The sequence below is a fragment of the Lissotriton helveticus genome, chromosome 7 (genome assembly GCF_964261635.1).
Source record: "Lissotriton helveticus chromosome 7, aLisHel1.1, whole genome shotgun sequence".
Lineage (NCBI taxonomy): Eukaryota > Metazoa > Chordata > Amphibia > Caudata > Salamandridae > Lissotriton > Lissotriton helveticus.
Window position 1 is genome coordinate 1305657252 of NC_136068.1, and position 14511 is coordinate 1305671762.

The window sequence follows — 14511 nt, forward strand, 5'->3', positions numbered from 1 at the left end:
CTCCGTCCTGCCAAACTCAGAAGTCTGCTACGAGAATACCAGTTGAAGGCAGCCCTGAGATAACTTGAGCCCTGCTGATGGAGAGCCTTATGTACCAGACAGAGGGCTTTAACCCCTTCCACGCGGGGCTAATTCCCCCGAGGTGAGGGGGGGGGGATGAATGGGCCGCGCGCGGCTCCGCGGTGCTCATGTCGAGCTGGGCTAGTCATGACTCCGCCCACTCAATGGAACGCCCCGCACCGGAGGGGAATTAGCCCCGTGTGGGCGTTCCGCGGCGGTTAGGACGGGCTCAGCTCCCCCATGCCTCATGACTAGCTCGAACAGGTTAAAAGGTCACCTGCTTCATCACTGGAAGCCAATGGAGAGTCCTCAAGCCCTCCCTTACTGAGATGTGTTTAGGCATACCCAGGACCAACGAAGCAGCTGCATTTTGGATGAGCTGAAGCTTATTTACCGAATACTGGTTGGTATTTAAAAACAGGGCATTACAGTAGTCAAGGCGAGATGTAATAAGCGCAATGACCACTGACACCTTTAACTTCCCAGGAAGAAAGGGAAGAATTTTCTTTAAGGTCCTAATGATCCACGAGCAAGAACTCACCATTCTATTGACCTGGGCGTCGAATGTCAACGTATTGACAAAGCTTACCCCCAGATTTTTTGCAGCAGCCACCGGAACAGGTAGCAGGCCGCACTTTTCTGGCCACCAACATTGAGTCCAGATCGAATTCCCTGCGCCAAAGACCACAATCTCGGTCTTCTCCCCATCATTTTAAGCAAGTTCTACCTCATCCAAATACGGACTTCGGCCAATGCCGGATCTAAACTTGTATGCCACCCCTTCCCAATCACCGGAGACTTAAACAATGATGTGGGTGTCATCAGCGTAGGAAGACACCTGGAAACTGAAGGAGCGCAGCAGTTTCGACCGAAATCCAAGACTACAGGATGAAAGTCTTGATTTTGCCTTTTATTTTTTTGTTGTTGAAAGAACGGCAAACCTTGTACTCTTCCTAGGAACATAAAGCCTGCATTTAACCATCACTGCATGTAGGCTTAATAGATACCAGGAAAGCTGTTTTTCAGAAAAGATACTGTAAGCAAGACATACAGAGAGGGGGATGGTCATAGAAGACTTATTAGTACTGCTAAAACTATATTAAGCTATCATGGAGGAGAAAATTCTTTGATTGTTAGAAAATACTTTTTAATCGCTCTGCAGGAAATCTTACATTTCTAGTAAGGAGAGAAGGGGGACTCATGAAGACCTCTTTCTTTAGGCCAGACCCAGTTCAAGTGCAGATGACATTTGGCAGAAGTGCCCCTTACAGCATCTTATGCACTCACCCAAACCGGAACTAATGTATGCAATCAGGAGTCACAATGCTACGCTAAAAATGGTAGTCTAGGATTGAGTATTTGGTCTTCTAAAGAAAGATTTTGTCCACTTTCAATCTTGGATACTTAATGACACTGAGTGAGGAACGTGGATCCACTAAGCGGCGCTAACTACAAAAAGAAGTTCATATATTCCTTGCCACCACTAACGTGGTGGTTTGTTTAGTTTCACAAAGATAGTACTCATCCACTTATTTATGGTCAGCGAACAACCATGAAAGTGCGAAGGCAATGACCCAATGTTTTGTTCTAACTTGACAAAAATCTTCATGATGGTTGGAGGAGGAAAATCAGTATAGTGGGAGAAAAAGCAAAACAATCATCTCCCTTCCCCCTCAAATCAAATGGTTGCTGCAAAGAACGAAATAAGGATTTACTTTCCTGTACACTGAACTCTGAGTGCAACAGGAACAATTTTGTCTGAGGTTTCTGGTGGTTAAGTAACGTCATACAGACATAGAACAGAGGCACATAGTTAGTTTAAGATAATTGCCACTCAGGACTCTAGAGAGCCGGGAAGTATGTTAAGCAATGCATCAAAATACTGTTGCCAACAGCATCTAGGCAAAGCATACAAAACCATTTGAACATAGATTTCATGGATGAGAACATCGAAGCTCTTTAAAAATAAACCTCTGCAGCCTTTACTAGGGAGTATGGTGATAACGTTAATCAGCAAGTAAAGAAATGACATGTAAACAGAAGTGGATAAAAAGCCTGTGCTTGGAACATTCCTTAGACCATACAGTGCATCTGTACTTCAAGGTGAAAGAAGAGACACTGATGTAAGACTGTGTGGGTTTAGGGTACTTTTTGGGCACTGCATGAGTAAAAAACCCTTTTTAGCTAAAGCAGACATTCTTGTTCCATCACAAAACCATCAGACGATCTGGGAGGCAAGGGTAGGTCAATAAGCTAATAATATTACTGTAGATCAGGGCAGGCAGAACTAGCCCTGTGTATTTAAGCAACTGAAACTTGCCAGAGTATCACACGGGCCAACTAAAGAGATTTACTCTACCTAGTAGTACAAAGAGTGCAAATATAAGAGCCCCCTTCAATTGAAACAAATGTGTTTCACAATCACTGAAAAGATTAAGCTTTTTAACTACCATAAGATGCTCAGTCTAACAAAGCTCCCACTAGAGCATAAAACGCTCACACCTTTGGCACATGAAAACAGGGCCCAAACCTCAGCAGTGCACCCATTTATTATGTGCTTCCTAGCTTACGTTACAATTTATGATGCTTACCTTCCCAATCCAAGTCCCCAGGAGGCTAACACAGACTTTGCCGTTGTCATAAAGGTTGGGATTCAAACGCCCGCTACACTGGGAGAGGTAACGGAACAGAGGTGGAACAGCTGGGTAGATGTTAGGCAACTGGATGTCAAACAGAAAGAGGCAGTCCTCGTAAGGGGTGCGGGTAGGCCCTTTAATAAGAGCAGAAAGCAGATCCTGCAAGGAGAGAAACAAGCTTTAAAACTGTGTTCCCCTTGTAGCACAATGCATAAGCTTTAAACAACAGTTGCCACCATTACACACTCCTTGCAGTACTGCCCTTATACATCAGAACCTGAACTTAACTACTCCAATTTGTAGCACAGCTTTCTAAACGGTTAAACTGCAGACACATGAAAACAGCATATGCCCCTTAAAAAATTAAAATGTGTTGCGAGAGAGGCTCACCATTCGGTCTTCAAAGGTTTTCACCATGATACCATCGGGCAAAGAGGTCGCCAGCAGAGCCATCTCTTTTCGCACAGTGCTGAAGAATTTCTTTGCTTCTGGTGGCTGAAACTCCATTTTCTTAAAGGCATGGGTATCTAAAGAAAGTGACAGCACTCTGTTAAAAAACATATAATCCACTTCTCCACTATTGGCACAAGGAGGAGGAAGGAATATTAAAGTATACAAATTCACATAGCAAGGGAAAAGAGAATATACAAAGGAGAAACACACCTGGGTGCTAAACAAAGTGTGTGGTGGTAAAAAGGACAACACATTTGTGGTATGTTTAGAAAACAAACCTCAACACAGCCTAGCTGAAATATGGCATAGCCCACATTAAGTATTCAATCCATCAGGGACAAACATTTTGAAAACATTTTCACATAACATTCATGGCATAGTTCCCAAAATGAGGAGCAAAGAATCAAATCACTCCCAATGACACCGGGGTAATAATTACAGGCTACAAGCCAGAATGCACAAATATATGCATGTCTCAACACACACAGCTTATTACACCCAGACCAACACGCATATTATCTTCAAAGGTGAGACAAATATCCCCTGCATGCAGCTGAAATGAGGGACTGCGCCCACTTGCAGGGGGAATGTCTGGAGAGTCCATGGGACCTCTTTCCCCCACTCTAGAGGACTCTCAGGGAGCGTGGACTGTGGGTCACCTTTTTGTGGTGCAGTCAGAGTTGAGGGACTCTTTAGACTCTGCACCTGCGACCATAATATGGTACAGGGTAGAGGAAAAGTGATTACTTCATTTACATGGAGCCACACCACATGCTAATGAGAAACGCTCTCTTAAGATGGTGTAGTCACTGTATGTGTGCTGGGGCAATGTGCACTGAAGAAGGGGCTGTGCTAGTGACTGCGGTCTTTACTGTAATAAAACAGGGGTCTGGAGGGTGCATAAAACTGGCACACATCCGTGTTACGCCCTCGGGGCACTGAAGGTAACATACACCCTTGACATTCTGCATGAAAGCAAATCATTGGGAGAGGATGTCAGCAGTACATAAAATACCTATTTCCTTAACCCCTTCCACGGTCATGACGAGCTCAGCTCGTCATGAGTTACGACGCTCGTACGCTCATGACGAGCTGAGCTCGTCATGTAACGCGGCTTTTAAAAAAACGCAGCGCACAGCGGGAAAACCGCTAGCGCGCATGCGGTTAAAACAAACCATTAATTGCTGGTCTCCAGAGATTAGCCTATGTATTTTTTTCTTTCTCCATAGCCAGATTAAAAAAAAATCGCATGTATCCTAATAACCAATAGCATTAATTTAAAGTTTTCAACAATAGAGACAAAGAAGGCAATTGGGTACCTCTGAAGGGAACACTCAGAAGCACGCCACCAACCACAGCATTATTATCATGCCCCTAATCATGAACATTAAGCCTTCCTGCCGGACACAGTACACAAATTAATAAACCGATGGAGATAATGTAAACTATGCCATGAATGGTACTGAAGACAAGACAATAGTTTTAGAGACTTAAGAGTGATATGAGGAGTAGGGAAACTGGTAAGACTAGATGTAGGGATGACTGATGGATGAAACCCTAGACTACTGCTTAAAATTGGCTACTCCCACTCCTGGGCTGTAAATAAATGTTATGCTGGACTGGATCATACACAACTGGATAAAAAGTTTGTGATGAAATACTGAAAGTCAACCAGGATCCAATCACATGGTCTGGTCAAGTGCACCCTAGAATTAGGATAGAGATGGGTGATGCCTCCATGATGCTACACTGAAAGACCAAGTGGTTGTAGTTAAGAATAGAGGTCAAATCATCCGTAACTATTTCTCACCCAACAAGAATGGAGAAGTGTCTCTAGCAACCCAAACAGGATGCCGTAAAAACAAACGTGATGTGCTAGCAAGGTTGGGGTAACTCTCCAACCTTCAATCTTCCACTGGGTTTCTTCAGGGTCCTCTGGGAAGGGTCCTTCTTAAAAACTGCAACTGCGACTTACCCATTGACTTGTATTGAGTATACAGTTGTATTACCACTTTGCGCACGGCCTCCGTGGGGTTCCGGGGAACTTAGCCTGGGTGGTTGCTTGCACTCCCAGCTCTTCTCCGTCTTCTGGGTCAGTCTCCACTTAGGTCGTGGTTTGCATTCCACTTTATTAGTATATGGTTTGGTCTCCCCCTGGACCGCTGTGTATTTGTGCTACCTACATGTTTTATTACTAAAGTATTGTGTGTATTGGGGTTATATCTCCGGGTAGGAGATACTGCAATGTGTTAGTGATTGTTTATTATAAATACATATTTTTATAACTACACTGTGTGGATCTTTTTCACCTAACCTACACTATATGATTAGTCATGGTAAAACAAGCTGCTCTACACTCCTTCTGAACTAAGCCTGAAGGCTGCTCTCCACAGCTATCACTTGGAAAGCTTTCTAAGGTTGTCTAAGAACACTAAAATCACCATAAGGGTTGTCTGGATTACTGCAGGGTACTACATTTACATACATGAGCACCATCTACTAAGTAAGCCTCTTTAGGAGGGGGGGGGGCAGATAATGGTCTTAAGAGGTAAGATAAAATAAGGCTAGGTGAAGTTGAACAGTGAAAGTTGACTTTGACTCGCAGGAGTCAGATATTTACACGACAGACACAGAGTACAAGAAACCGCAGTATGGCAACAGTGTGATAAAGTGCCATCTTTTTCTCCCCCCCCCCCCCCCCCCCCGAGTCGAGAATCCTCAGCGCACTGCATCCTCAGAGGACTGCAGCACTTCTTGTGCCACCCTCAGGGGCCCTGTACCCTGGCACCCACACACTGCCTTTGCAGGTTGAGTGCCTAAGTACAGAACTAAACAAAGAGTCGACATGGCACACATCCCTATGTGCCATGCCCACATACCCACTGCCCTGAAATACATCAGTCACCCCTCTAGCTGGGTGCTCTATGCCAGTGGTGTGGGCACAGGTGTATGAGCCCTGTGCCCCTACAGTACCCAGGGCCATTCCTGGGCACTGTAAGTGCAGTGAGGCCATTAAGAGTATATGGTGCTGGGAGGTCGACATTACGAACTCCACAGCACCATAATGGCTACACTGAAGACTGACGAGTTTGGTATCAAACTTCTCAGCACATTAAATCCACACTGATGCCAGTGTGGGATTTAATGAAAAATGCACCACAGAGGGCATCTTAGAGATGCCCCCTGAAACCTAACCACAATCCACGTCTGCATTGAGAGGCTTTCTAGAGGCTGCCACACAGCAGACCTGTTGCTGCACCCCTGGGTGGAAAGTCCCCCCACTCTCCTGGGCTTGCAACAATGCACATCCTGGGCGAGGTGCTAGGTCTCCTCCCCCAGGATGGGCAGGGGGGGGAAGCTTCAAAGGCCTGCCGCCTCTGTGAGCTTCTCCAGAATATTTGCTGTACCCAGCACCTGGCCCCCACCAGTCCTGACCCCCACTTTGGTGGGAAGACTGGCAGGAAAAACTACGTCAGGAAGGGGGTGTGGCAGCCTGTGCCAACCCCACCCCTCAGGTGTGGGAGACTAGGTGAAGCACGACCCCGGGCTCCGGCCATCTTGAAGATGGGGAGCCCTTCCCAATCACAGCTAGGCTCCTGCCCCCTCCCACAGGAAAGGAGTAGGCTAGGGGGTGTACCCACCACAGGACAGGGACCTATTGGTCCCTGCCCTTGCCCTACCTGTAACGCCCCTAAATTCAGTATTTAGGGGCTACCTGAACCTTCCTTCCTCAGATCCCGAAAAGAAATGAAGAAAGAAGATCAAGAGGAAGAAGACCCGCCGTGAAGCTGCTAACAACAGGACGACACCCACTGACTTGGCCCCAGCCCTACCGGCCTGTCGATCCTGGAACCAAGCTTCTGCTTAATCCCGGCGACTCCTGCGGACAGCAACCATGGGACATCCAGAGGACCTGCCTGCCTTGACCCTCTTAAAGACTGGGACTCCCATAAGCAGAGGCTCTGCTTCAACAACCAACCCCTGGTGCCAGCCAGGAAGCTCAAGACCAGCCCAATCTGCACCCGCCGATCCCGGCCCGTGCCCGAGTGATCCAAGACGAGGACATCAGCCCCCTCCCCCCCCGGCGCCTGGGACCCGAAGTCCAGTGCCCAAAGACCCTCCTCGACGAACCAGACGACGCCTGCAGCCTCAGAACCAGGGACCCCTCCAACCGCGACCAGCCGAGGGTAAGGTTTCCCCGACACCGCAAGACACCCCTGCAACCGGGCCCTGTGACCCCCTGTGCTCTCTCTTTGGGTTACCTACCTCCTCTCCACGATCCCAACTTACCTCTCGAAGTGGTGGTCGCACCTGAAGAATCACCGTCCCCGAGTCTGTAGCCTTTGTTCCCTTTTTACCTTTCCCATTGAATAACATTGAGCGCCCGGCGTCTCAAAAGCACCCTGCACCCAGCCGCCCGAGTGCCCCTGGCAGTGCATCCTGTACCTATTCTACTTCCCCATTTGCCCTGAGCAAGTGACCAGGAGCCCAGCTAGCCAGCAGCCACCAACCAGAGGCCCCCTGCCCCTCATTGGATAACATTGGGCCTAACTACCTTTGCACCCGGCCGCCCCTGCCCCGATGAGGGTGAACCAACTGTACCTACCTGACCCTGGGAACCCCCGAGTCTGTGCCCAGAACCTTAACTTCTCAAACCAAGTACTCACCTGGAAACCGGTAATTCACTTACCTGCCATTGAATAACATTGACTGGTTTGACTCGAAAAATCTTCTGTCTACTTTTGAAAACGTAAAATATTCATATAAAATCATCCGAATTCCGAAGTACTCACCTGTGATCAGGAGAGAAGTCAGCACTGTACCTTGTAGCCCAGTACTGAACCGCAAAAGAAATCCCTATCGGGTTTACTATTAACTTGTATTTTCTCCATAGGAATCCATTGTCTGCTTTTCTATGAAATTTCTTCTAAGGGTCTACTTTTGAAAACTAGAAATATTCTTTAAAAATCATACGAAATACTGAAACGTAATTACTTACCTGTTTTAAGTTGAGACCCCAGTGCTGGAACCAGGAGCCCAGTACTAGATTACAAAAGTAACGAGATCGTACTTTACCTGCAACCTGAATTTTCTCCCGTTGGATAACATTGCCAGATTTCTGTTGAAAAGTTTCTAAGTGTGGACTTTTAAAATAGCTTTATATTTCTGAAAAATCACTGCAATGCTGTTAGAAGGGGCGAGCCCAGGGGGGGCCAGAATATGTACCTGACCACCCTGTGACCCACCTCTACTAGGAACACTGACGAGCACTGGCGGGAGACCCCTCAGGGAGAGGATCTCGAATCTAGGATCGCACGCGCTGCGCTAGCACCACTTGACAAAGGGACACCACACTGTAGGATTCAAGAGAACGTATTCTTTATCTCTTCAAGCAAAAATGGATCTTTATGAACCGCAGGTTCGTATGTACAACAGAGCAAGGGCTCAGAGGGTCTCGGTAGGGATCAGGGTAGCGGGACAGTCTTAAGGTTCAAAGTCAATGCGGGTGCGTATCCGGCGCACAGCTCTCAATCCTCGAGCTGGGGGATACGGGTAGATCTTTGGTCCAGCCAGACCAGGATAGTTTCTGAACCGCGATCGAATCAGCCGGGCTCGAGCAAGGATGAGGCAGTTCTTACAGTGTTTTGGGAGCCGCGATCGAATCAGCAGTGCTCAGGAGTTCTCAAGGTTGCAAGGGAGCCGCGAAAGCGTCAGCAGGGCTCAGGTGGTTTCGGGCAGAAGTCCTTTTCTGCCGGGTAGGAGCGGCGACGAGGTCAGCAGGGCTCAGATGGAATCCGGCAGAAGTCCTTCTCTGCCGGGTAGGAGCCGCGACGAGGTCAGCAGGGCTCAGATGGATTCGGGCTCAGATGGATTCGGGCAGAAGTCCTTCTCTGCCGGGTAGGAGCCGCGACGAGGTAAGCAGGGCTCAGAAGGATTCGGGCAGAAGTCTTTCTCTGCCGGGTAGGAGCCGCGACGAGGACAGCAGGGCTCAGATGGATTCGGGCAGAAGTCCTTCTCTGCCGGGTAGGAGCCGCGACAGCGTCAGCCAGCTCAGGTGGTTTCGAGCAGAAGTCCTTCTCTGCTAGGTAGGAGCCGCGACGACGTTAGCGCGGCTCTCGTAGTTCCAGGATACAACTCATTTGATCGTCCCAGAGCAACCCTTGATATAGGACTGCTCCCCTTTGATGTCCGGAGTCCTCGCAGACGGAGCTCTTAGCACCTGGAGGCCGGTTGTTGCGGGTTCCGCCTTGGCGGCTCCTTTCATCCTTTCAAGTTGGGTCTGGAGGATCCCAGAGACTCAGCAGGCCTGGAGCCAGCCCTCAGGGAGGCCGGAGGGGCGATCGAAACTCATCTCTCGAGGGGAGGTGGGAGGAGTGATCGAGCTACTCCTCCCTCTCTCTCACAGGGAGCGCACTACCCCCCAGCCGGGTATGGCGCGCCGAAGGCCGAGGTCGGGCCGGGGCGGCCATCTTAGGTGCAGGGACATGGGCATCGGCCTCGGGTACCAGGAAGATGGAGGGCGAGGATGGGGAAGCCCAGTGTCGGAGATGTGGGTCATGGGGGGGAATGGTCGGGTGAATCAGGGCCATGGGGAGATGTCCGGGTCAGGAGGGGTCACTACGGGTCAGAGAGGACCACGCCACGAGGCCGGGTCCAACACACGTCCCGCCCAGCTGAAGGTCAAGGAGAACTACCCATCCTCTTGGGGGTTCTCATCGCTGAGGCGGAAGAATCGGGAGAGGCCGTCAGCGTTGGCGTGGTCGGTACCAGGGCGGTGCTCTACTGTGAAGTCCATCCCCTGGAGGGAGATTGACCATCGCAGCAGTTTGGGATTCTCTCCCCTCATCTGCATGAGCCACCGTAAGGGTCGATGATCTGTCTGCACTCGGAAATGGGTTCCGAACAGGTAGGGTCGGAGTTTCTTGAGGGCTCAGACTACTGCGAACGCTTCTCGTTCGATGGTGCTCCATCTCTGTTCTCAGGGCAGTAACCTTCTGCTAATGAATGCTACTGGCTGATCTATGCCTTTCTCATTGAGATGGGACAGTACGGCCCCGATGCCATGCTCGGAGGCGTCGGTTTGGACCACAAACTCCTTGGAGTAGTCCGGGGCTTGAAGCACGGGGGCAGTACACATGGCGGTCTTTAAGGCGTCGAACGCCTCCTGGCAGGAGGGGGTCCACCTCACGCGCTTGGGCTGCTTCTTGGACGTCAACTCTGTGAGGGGACCCACTATGCTGCCGTAACTCTTTATGAACCTCCGGTAGTAACCGGTGAGGCCTAGGAAGGCTCGGACCTCGGTTTGCGTGGTGTGCTGTTCCCAGGCCAAGATGGAATCGATCTTCGGCTGGAGAGGGGCGACCTGCCCGGTCCCGACCTGGTGGCCTAGGTAGGTCACTGACCCCTGCCCAATCTGACACTTGCTAGCTTTCACTGTCAAGCCTGCCTGGTGCAGGGCCAGCAACACCCTCCGGAGGTGCCGGAGGTGCTCGTCCCATTGCGAACTGAACACCGCAATATCGTCCAGATATGCGGCGCTGAACTCTTCCAGCCCGGCCAGGACTCTGTTCACCAGTCTCTGAAAGGTGGCCGGGGCATTTTTCATCCCAAACGGCATCACTCGAAAGCGATAGTGCCGCTCCTTGGCTCCCTCTGTGAGCGCAATTTGCCAGTAGCCGCAGGTCAGGTCGAAGGTACTTAGGTAGCGAGCAGACCCCAGGCGGTCGATAAGCTCGTCTGCGCGGGGAATGGGGTGGGCGTCTGCTCGGGTGACTGCGTTGAGCCCCCGGTAGTCCACACAAAACCGAAGTTCGGGGACAACCCCAGGGGCCGCGGCTTTTGGGACCAGTACCACTGGGCTGGCCCAGGGACTATCGGAGGGCTCGACCACTCCTAGGGTGAGCATTTTTGAGACTTCGGCCTGGATGCAGGTCCGGACTCGGTCAGGTACTCGGTAGGCTCGGTGTCGCACCGGCGGGCTGTCTTTGGTGTGCACGTCGTGGACACACCAGTCGGTGACCTTGGGGACCAGAGAGAACAAATCAGGGAACTGCCCCAAGAGCTGGCGGCAGTCTTCTCGTTGCTGAGGAGTGAGGGAGGGAGAGAGGCTCACTCCGTCTACGGAGCCATCCTTCTCTTTGGCACACAGGAGATCAGGAAGAGGCTCCGTTTCCTCATCCGCTCTGTCGTCGGTGGCCAAGAGCAAGCTCAACTCCATCCGCACGAAGTGGGGCTTGAGGTGGTTCACTTGGAGGACCCGCAGGGGGTTCCGAGGGGACTGGACGTCCACCAAGTAGGTCACTTGGCTCTTCCTCTCCACGACCTTGAAGGGACCGGTCCACTTATCTTGGAGGGCGCAGGGTTTCACCAGGGACATCACCCAGACCTGCTGGCCCGGTTGAAATTCGACCAGAGTGGCTTCTGGTCATACCAGCGCTTCATCTCCTCCTGACTTGCCTCGAGGTTGGCTTCGGCCAGCGCTCGGAACTTCAGAGTTTGATTTCGGAGGGCTAGGATGTATCGGAACACATCTGGAGGGGGTTCTCGGGGGGCCGTCCCCCACCCCTCTTTGACCAGGCTGAGGGGCCCCTGGACGGGATGCCCGTACAGCAGCTCAAATGGGCTGAACCCCAGGGATTTTGGGGGGACTTCCCGGTAGGCGAACAAGAGGCAGGGGAGGAGGACCTCCCACTTACGCCGGAGGGGCTCTTCTAGGCCCATGATCATCCCCTTCAGCGTCCAGTTAAACCGTTCGACTAGGCCATTTCCTTGGGGATGATACAGGGTGGTGAATTTGTAGGACACTCCACATTGCTGCCACAGGGACATCATGTATTTGGAGATGAAGTTCGTTTCGCGGTCACTCACGACCTCGCGGGGAAAACCTACTCGGGAAAAGATTCCCATCAACGCTCGGCCCACCACGGTGGCCGTTACTGTGCGGAGGGGAATGGCGTCGGGGTATCGTGTGGCATTATCCACTAGGACTAGGATGAATCTGTGACCTTGGGAGGTTCGGGGGTCGAGGGGCCCCACTATGTCGATTCCGACCCGCTCGAAGGGGGTACTGATGGCGGGGAAGTGTTGGAGGGGAGCCTTGCGCGTTCCTCCACTTTTCCCACTAGCCTGACACGTGGGGCAGGATTTGTAGTGGGCCTCTACATTCGCTCGCATCTTGGGCCAATAGAAGTGCGTAACTAGGCGTTGATAGGTCTTGTCCTGGCCCAAGTGTCCCACCAGGGGTACATCGTGGGCCAGGCCTAGGAGGAAGTCTCGGAAGCATTGGGGTACCACCAGCACCCGGGCTGACCCTAGCTCGGCAGACTTCTGCTCACTGTACAGGAGGTCATTCTCCCAATATACTAGATGGGTTCCGGACTGGTCACCCGCAGCTTGGGCCGCGGCCTGTTGCCGGGGTCCGACCAGGGATGGGCAAGTGGCTTGCTCCCGGCAAAACTCCTCTCGGGAGGAGCCCCCCTCGTGACGACACTGCGCCAATTCGGGCAGATCATCTAGCTCAGGGATCTGATTGGGATGCAAGAGTTCGTCGTCGGTGACTGGTTCCTCTCCTGGGGGGAGTTCGTTAGGCTCGGTTCTGTCGTCCCTGTCTTCATTCACAGGGAGGTGGCTGGGAGGCTCGGCGTCGACCACCCCGAGGGGGGAGGGTCGAGCCGACATGGATCGGGTGGTGGCGCACACCCATTCGGGTAGGCCCATCATGCCCAGGTCGGTCTTGCGCTCAACCTGTCTCCACGGGGAACTTTCCAGGTCGTTGCCCAGGAGACAGTCTACAAGTTGGGAGGCTCGGACAGCGACTCGTAACTTGCCTGTCAGCCACCCCCCCCCCCCCCCATTCGAACGGTACTAGGGCCATCTTACACAAGCTCTCAGCGGAAAGTACTGGGCACAGGACATTCGGAATGATTTGGTCCTCTCTGACTAGATGACTGAGGACACCTGTGATGCTCGCCCCGGTGTCACGAAGGGCCTCCACTCGGTGGCCATTCACCGTCACCAGTTGCCGGTATTTCTTGGTGTTATCGGGTAGGGGGTTCCGGGAATCATCTCTCGGTCTCCTAGGGAGACTGGGGCCATGGCCACAGGATCCCACTCTTCGGTGTCCTCCATCTCCTCCCCTAGGGCTACATTGGCTATCTGTAGGGCTGGGGGAGCTGTCGTGGAGGGTCGCGGGGTCATGGGACACTGGGGGGTCACTGGCGTAATGCCCTGGCTGCTGGCAACGGAAACAGGTGATGGTGACCCGGTGCCCATGTTTACCTGGGGGAGCAGAATTGGCTGGTGGGGGTGCTGAAAGTTCTGGGGTTGGCTTCGGGGGGGGGGGGGGGGGGGACTACGCTGGGGACCTGACTGGGACTCCCTCTGTCTTCCTTGGTTCCCCCCTCCCCTCTGGCGGGAAGATCCCGGACTGTTTCGGGGGTAATCCCCTACGGGGCCCCAGGGGACCCGGGTGTTCACCCAGCGATCGGCCTCAACGGCCAGCTTCCTCGGATCTGCGAGCTTGCTGTCCAGCAAATGCTGGCGTAGTTCCACGAAACAGTTCGAGGACAAATGTTCCCATGCAATGAGGTCGGTAAGTTCTTCAAAGGTGGTAACTTTGCTGCCCTTGATCCACCCTTCTAATGCTCGACTGTAAAAGTTCACGTACTCCATCCATGTGGTGCCAGGGATCTTCTTGCACTCTCGGAACCGCTGGCGATACATCTCGGGGGCGAGCCCGTATCTCGTGAGGAGGGCCTCTTTCATGTGGCTGTAGGAGGTCTGCACTGAGGACGGCAGATCGAGCAGGGTGTCTCTCCCCTCGCTCAGGAATCGACCCCACAACCCAGCTCCCCAATCCTTCTGTGGAACTCAGTGGGAGGTCATGGCGACTTCCTAGGCCTTGAACCATTGCTGGATATCGTCGTTCTTGTAGTACTCTTTCACCACATCCTTGGGGATGTGGACTTTTGGCTCTACTGGGGGAACGGCTTCTCGGTTCCCCGGGGTTCGGTTTTCTTCGCTCCGGGCCTTTAGTTCGATCTCCTTCAGGTCGCGCTCGTGCTCCAGCTGGAGTCTCTTGCCTTCATGTTCTCGTAGTTTCTGCTCTTCCAACTCTCCTTGCACTCGTAGCTGCTCTACCGCTAGCTTTTTTTCTGCTGACTTTAGTTCGCCCTCAATTTTGAGTTTGGCCAATTCAAGTTCATGATTGCGGTTTCTCTCTCTGTCTGCTAGCTCTTCTGGGGGGAGACCCCCATCTGGTGCGCTGCTCCGTACCTGGGCGCTGCTGCCCCCTCTTGGGTTGACTTCGGGTTCGGCCGGCTGCTCTGCTTCTCCTCCTGACGGGGGAGGGTTTTCTTCGGAC

At 52.2% G+C, this 14511-nt stretch overlaps 1 protein-coding gene across 1 annotated transcript in view; it reads right to left on the minus strand.

Moving 5' to 3' along the window:
* Positions 1 to 14511, minus strand: part of UBE2O (ubiquitin conjugating enzyme E2 O) — a 736961-nt gene that overhangs the window by 44437 nt on the left and 678013 nt on the right. The window contains exons 15-16 of the mRNA XM_078654595.1: positions 3087 to 3223; positions 2652 to 2855 (exon numbers count right to left, since the gene is read on the minus strand). Of these exons, the coding sequence (XP_078510721.1) occupies positions 2652 to 2855; positions 3087 to 3223 (341 nt within the window). The remainder of the gene's footprint in view (positions 1 to 2651; positions 2856 to 3086; positions 3224 to 14511) is intronic.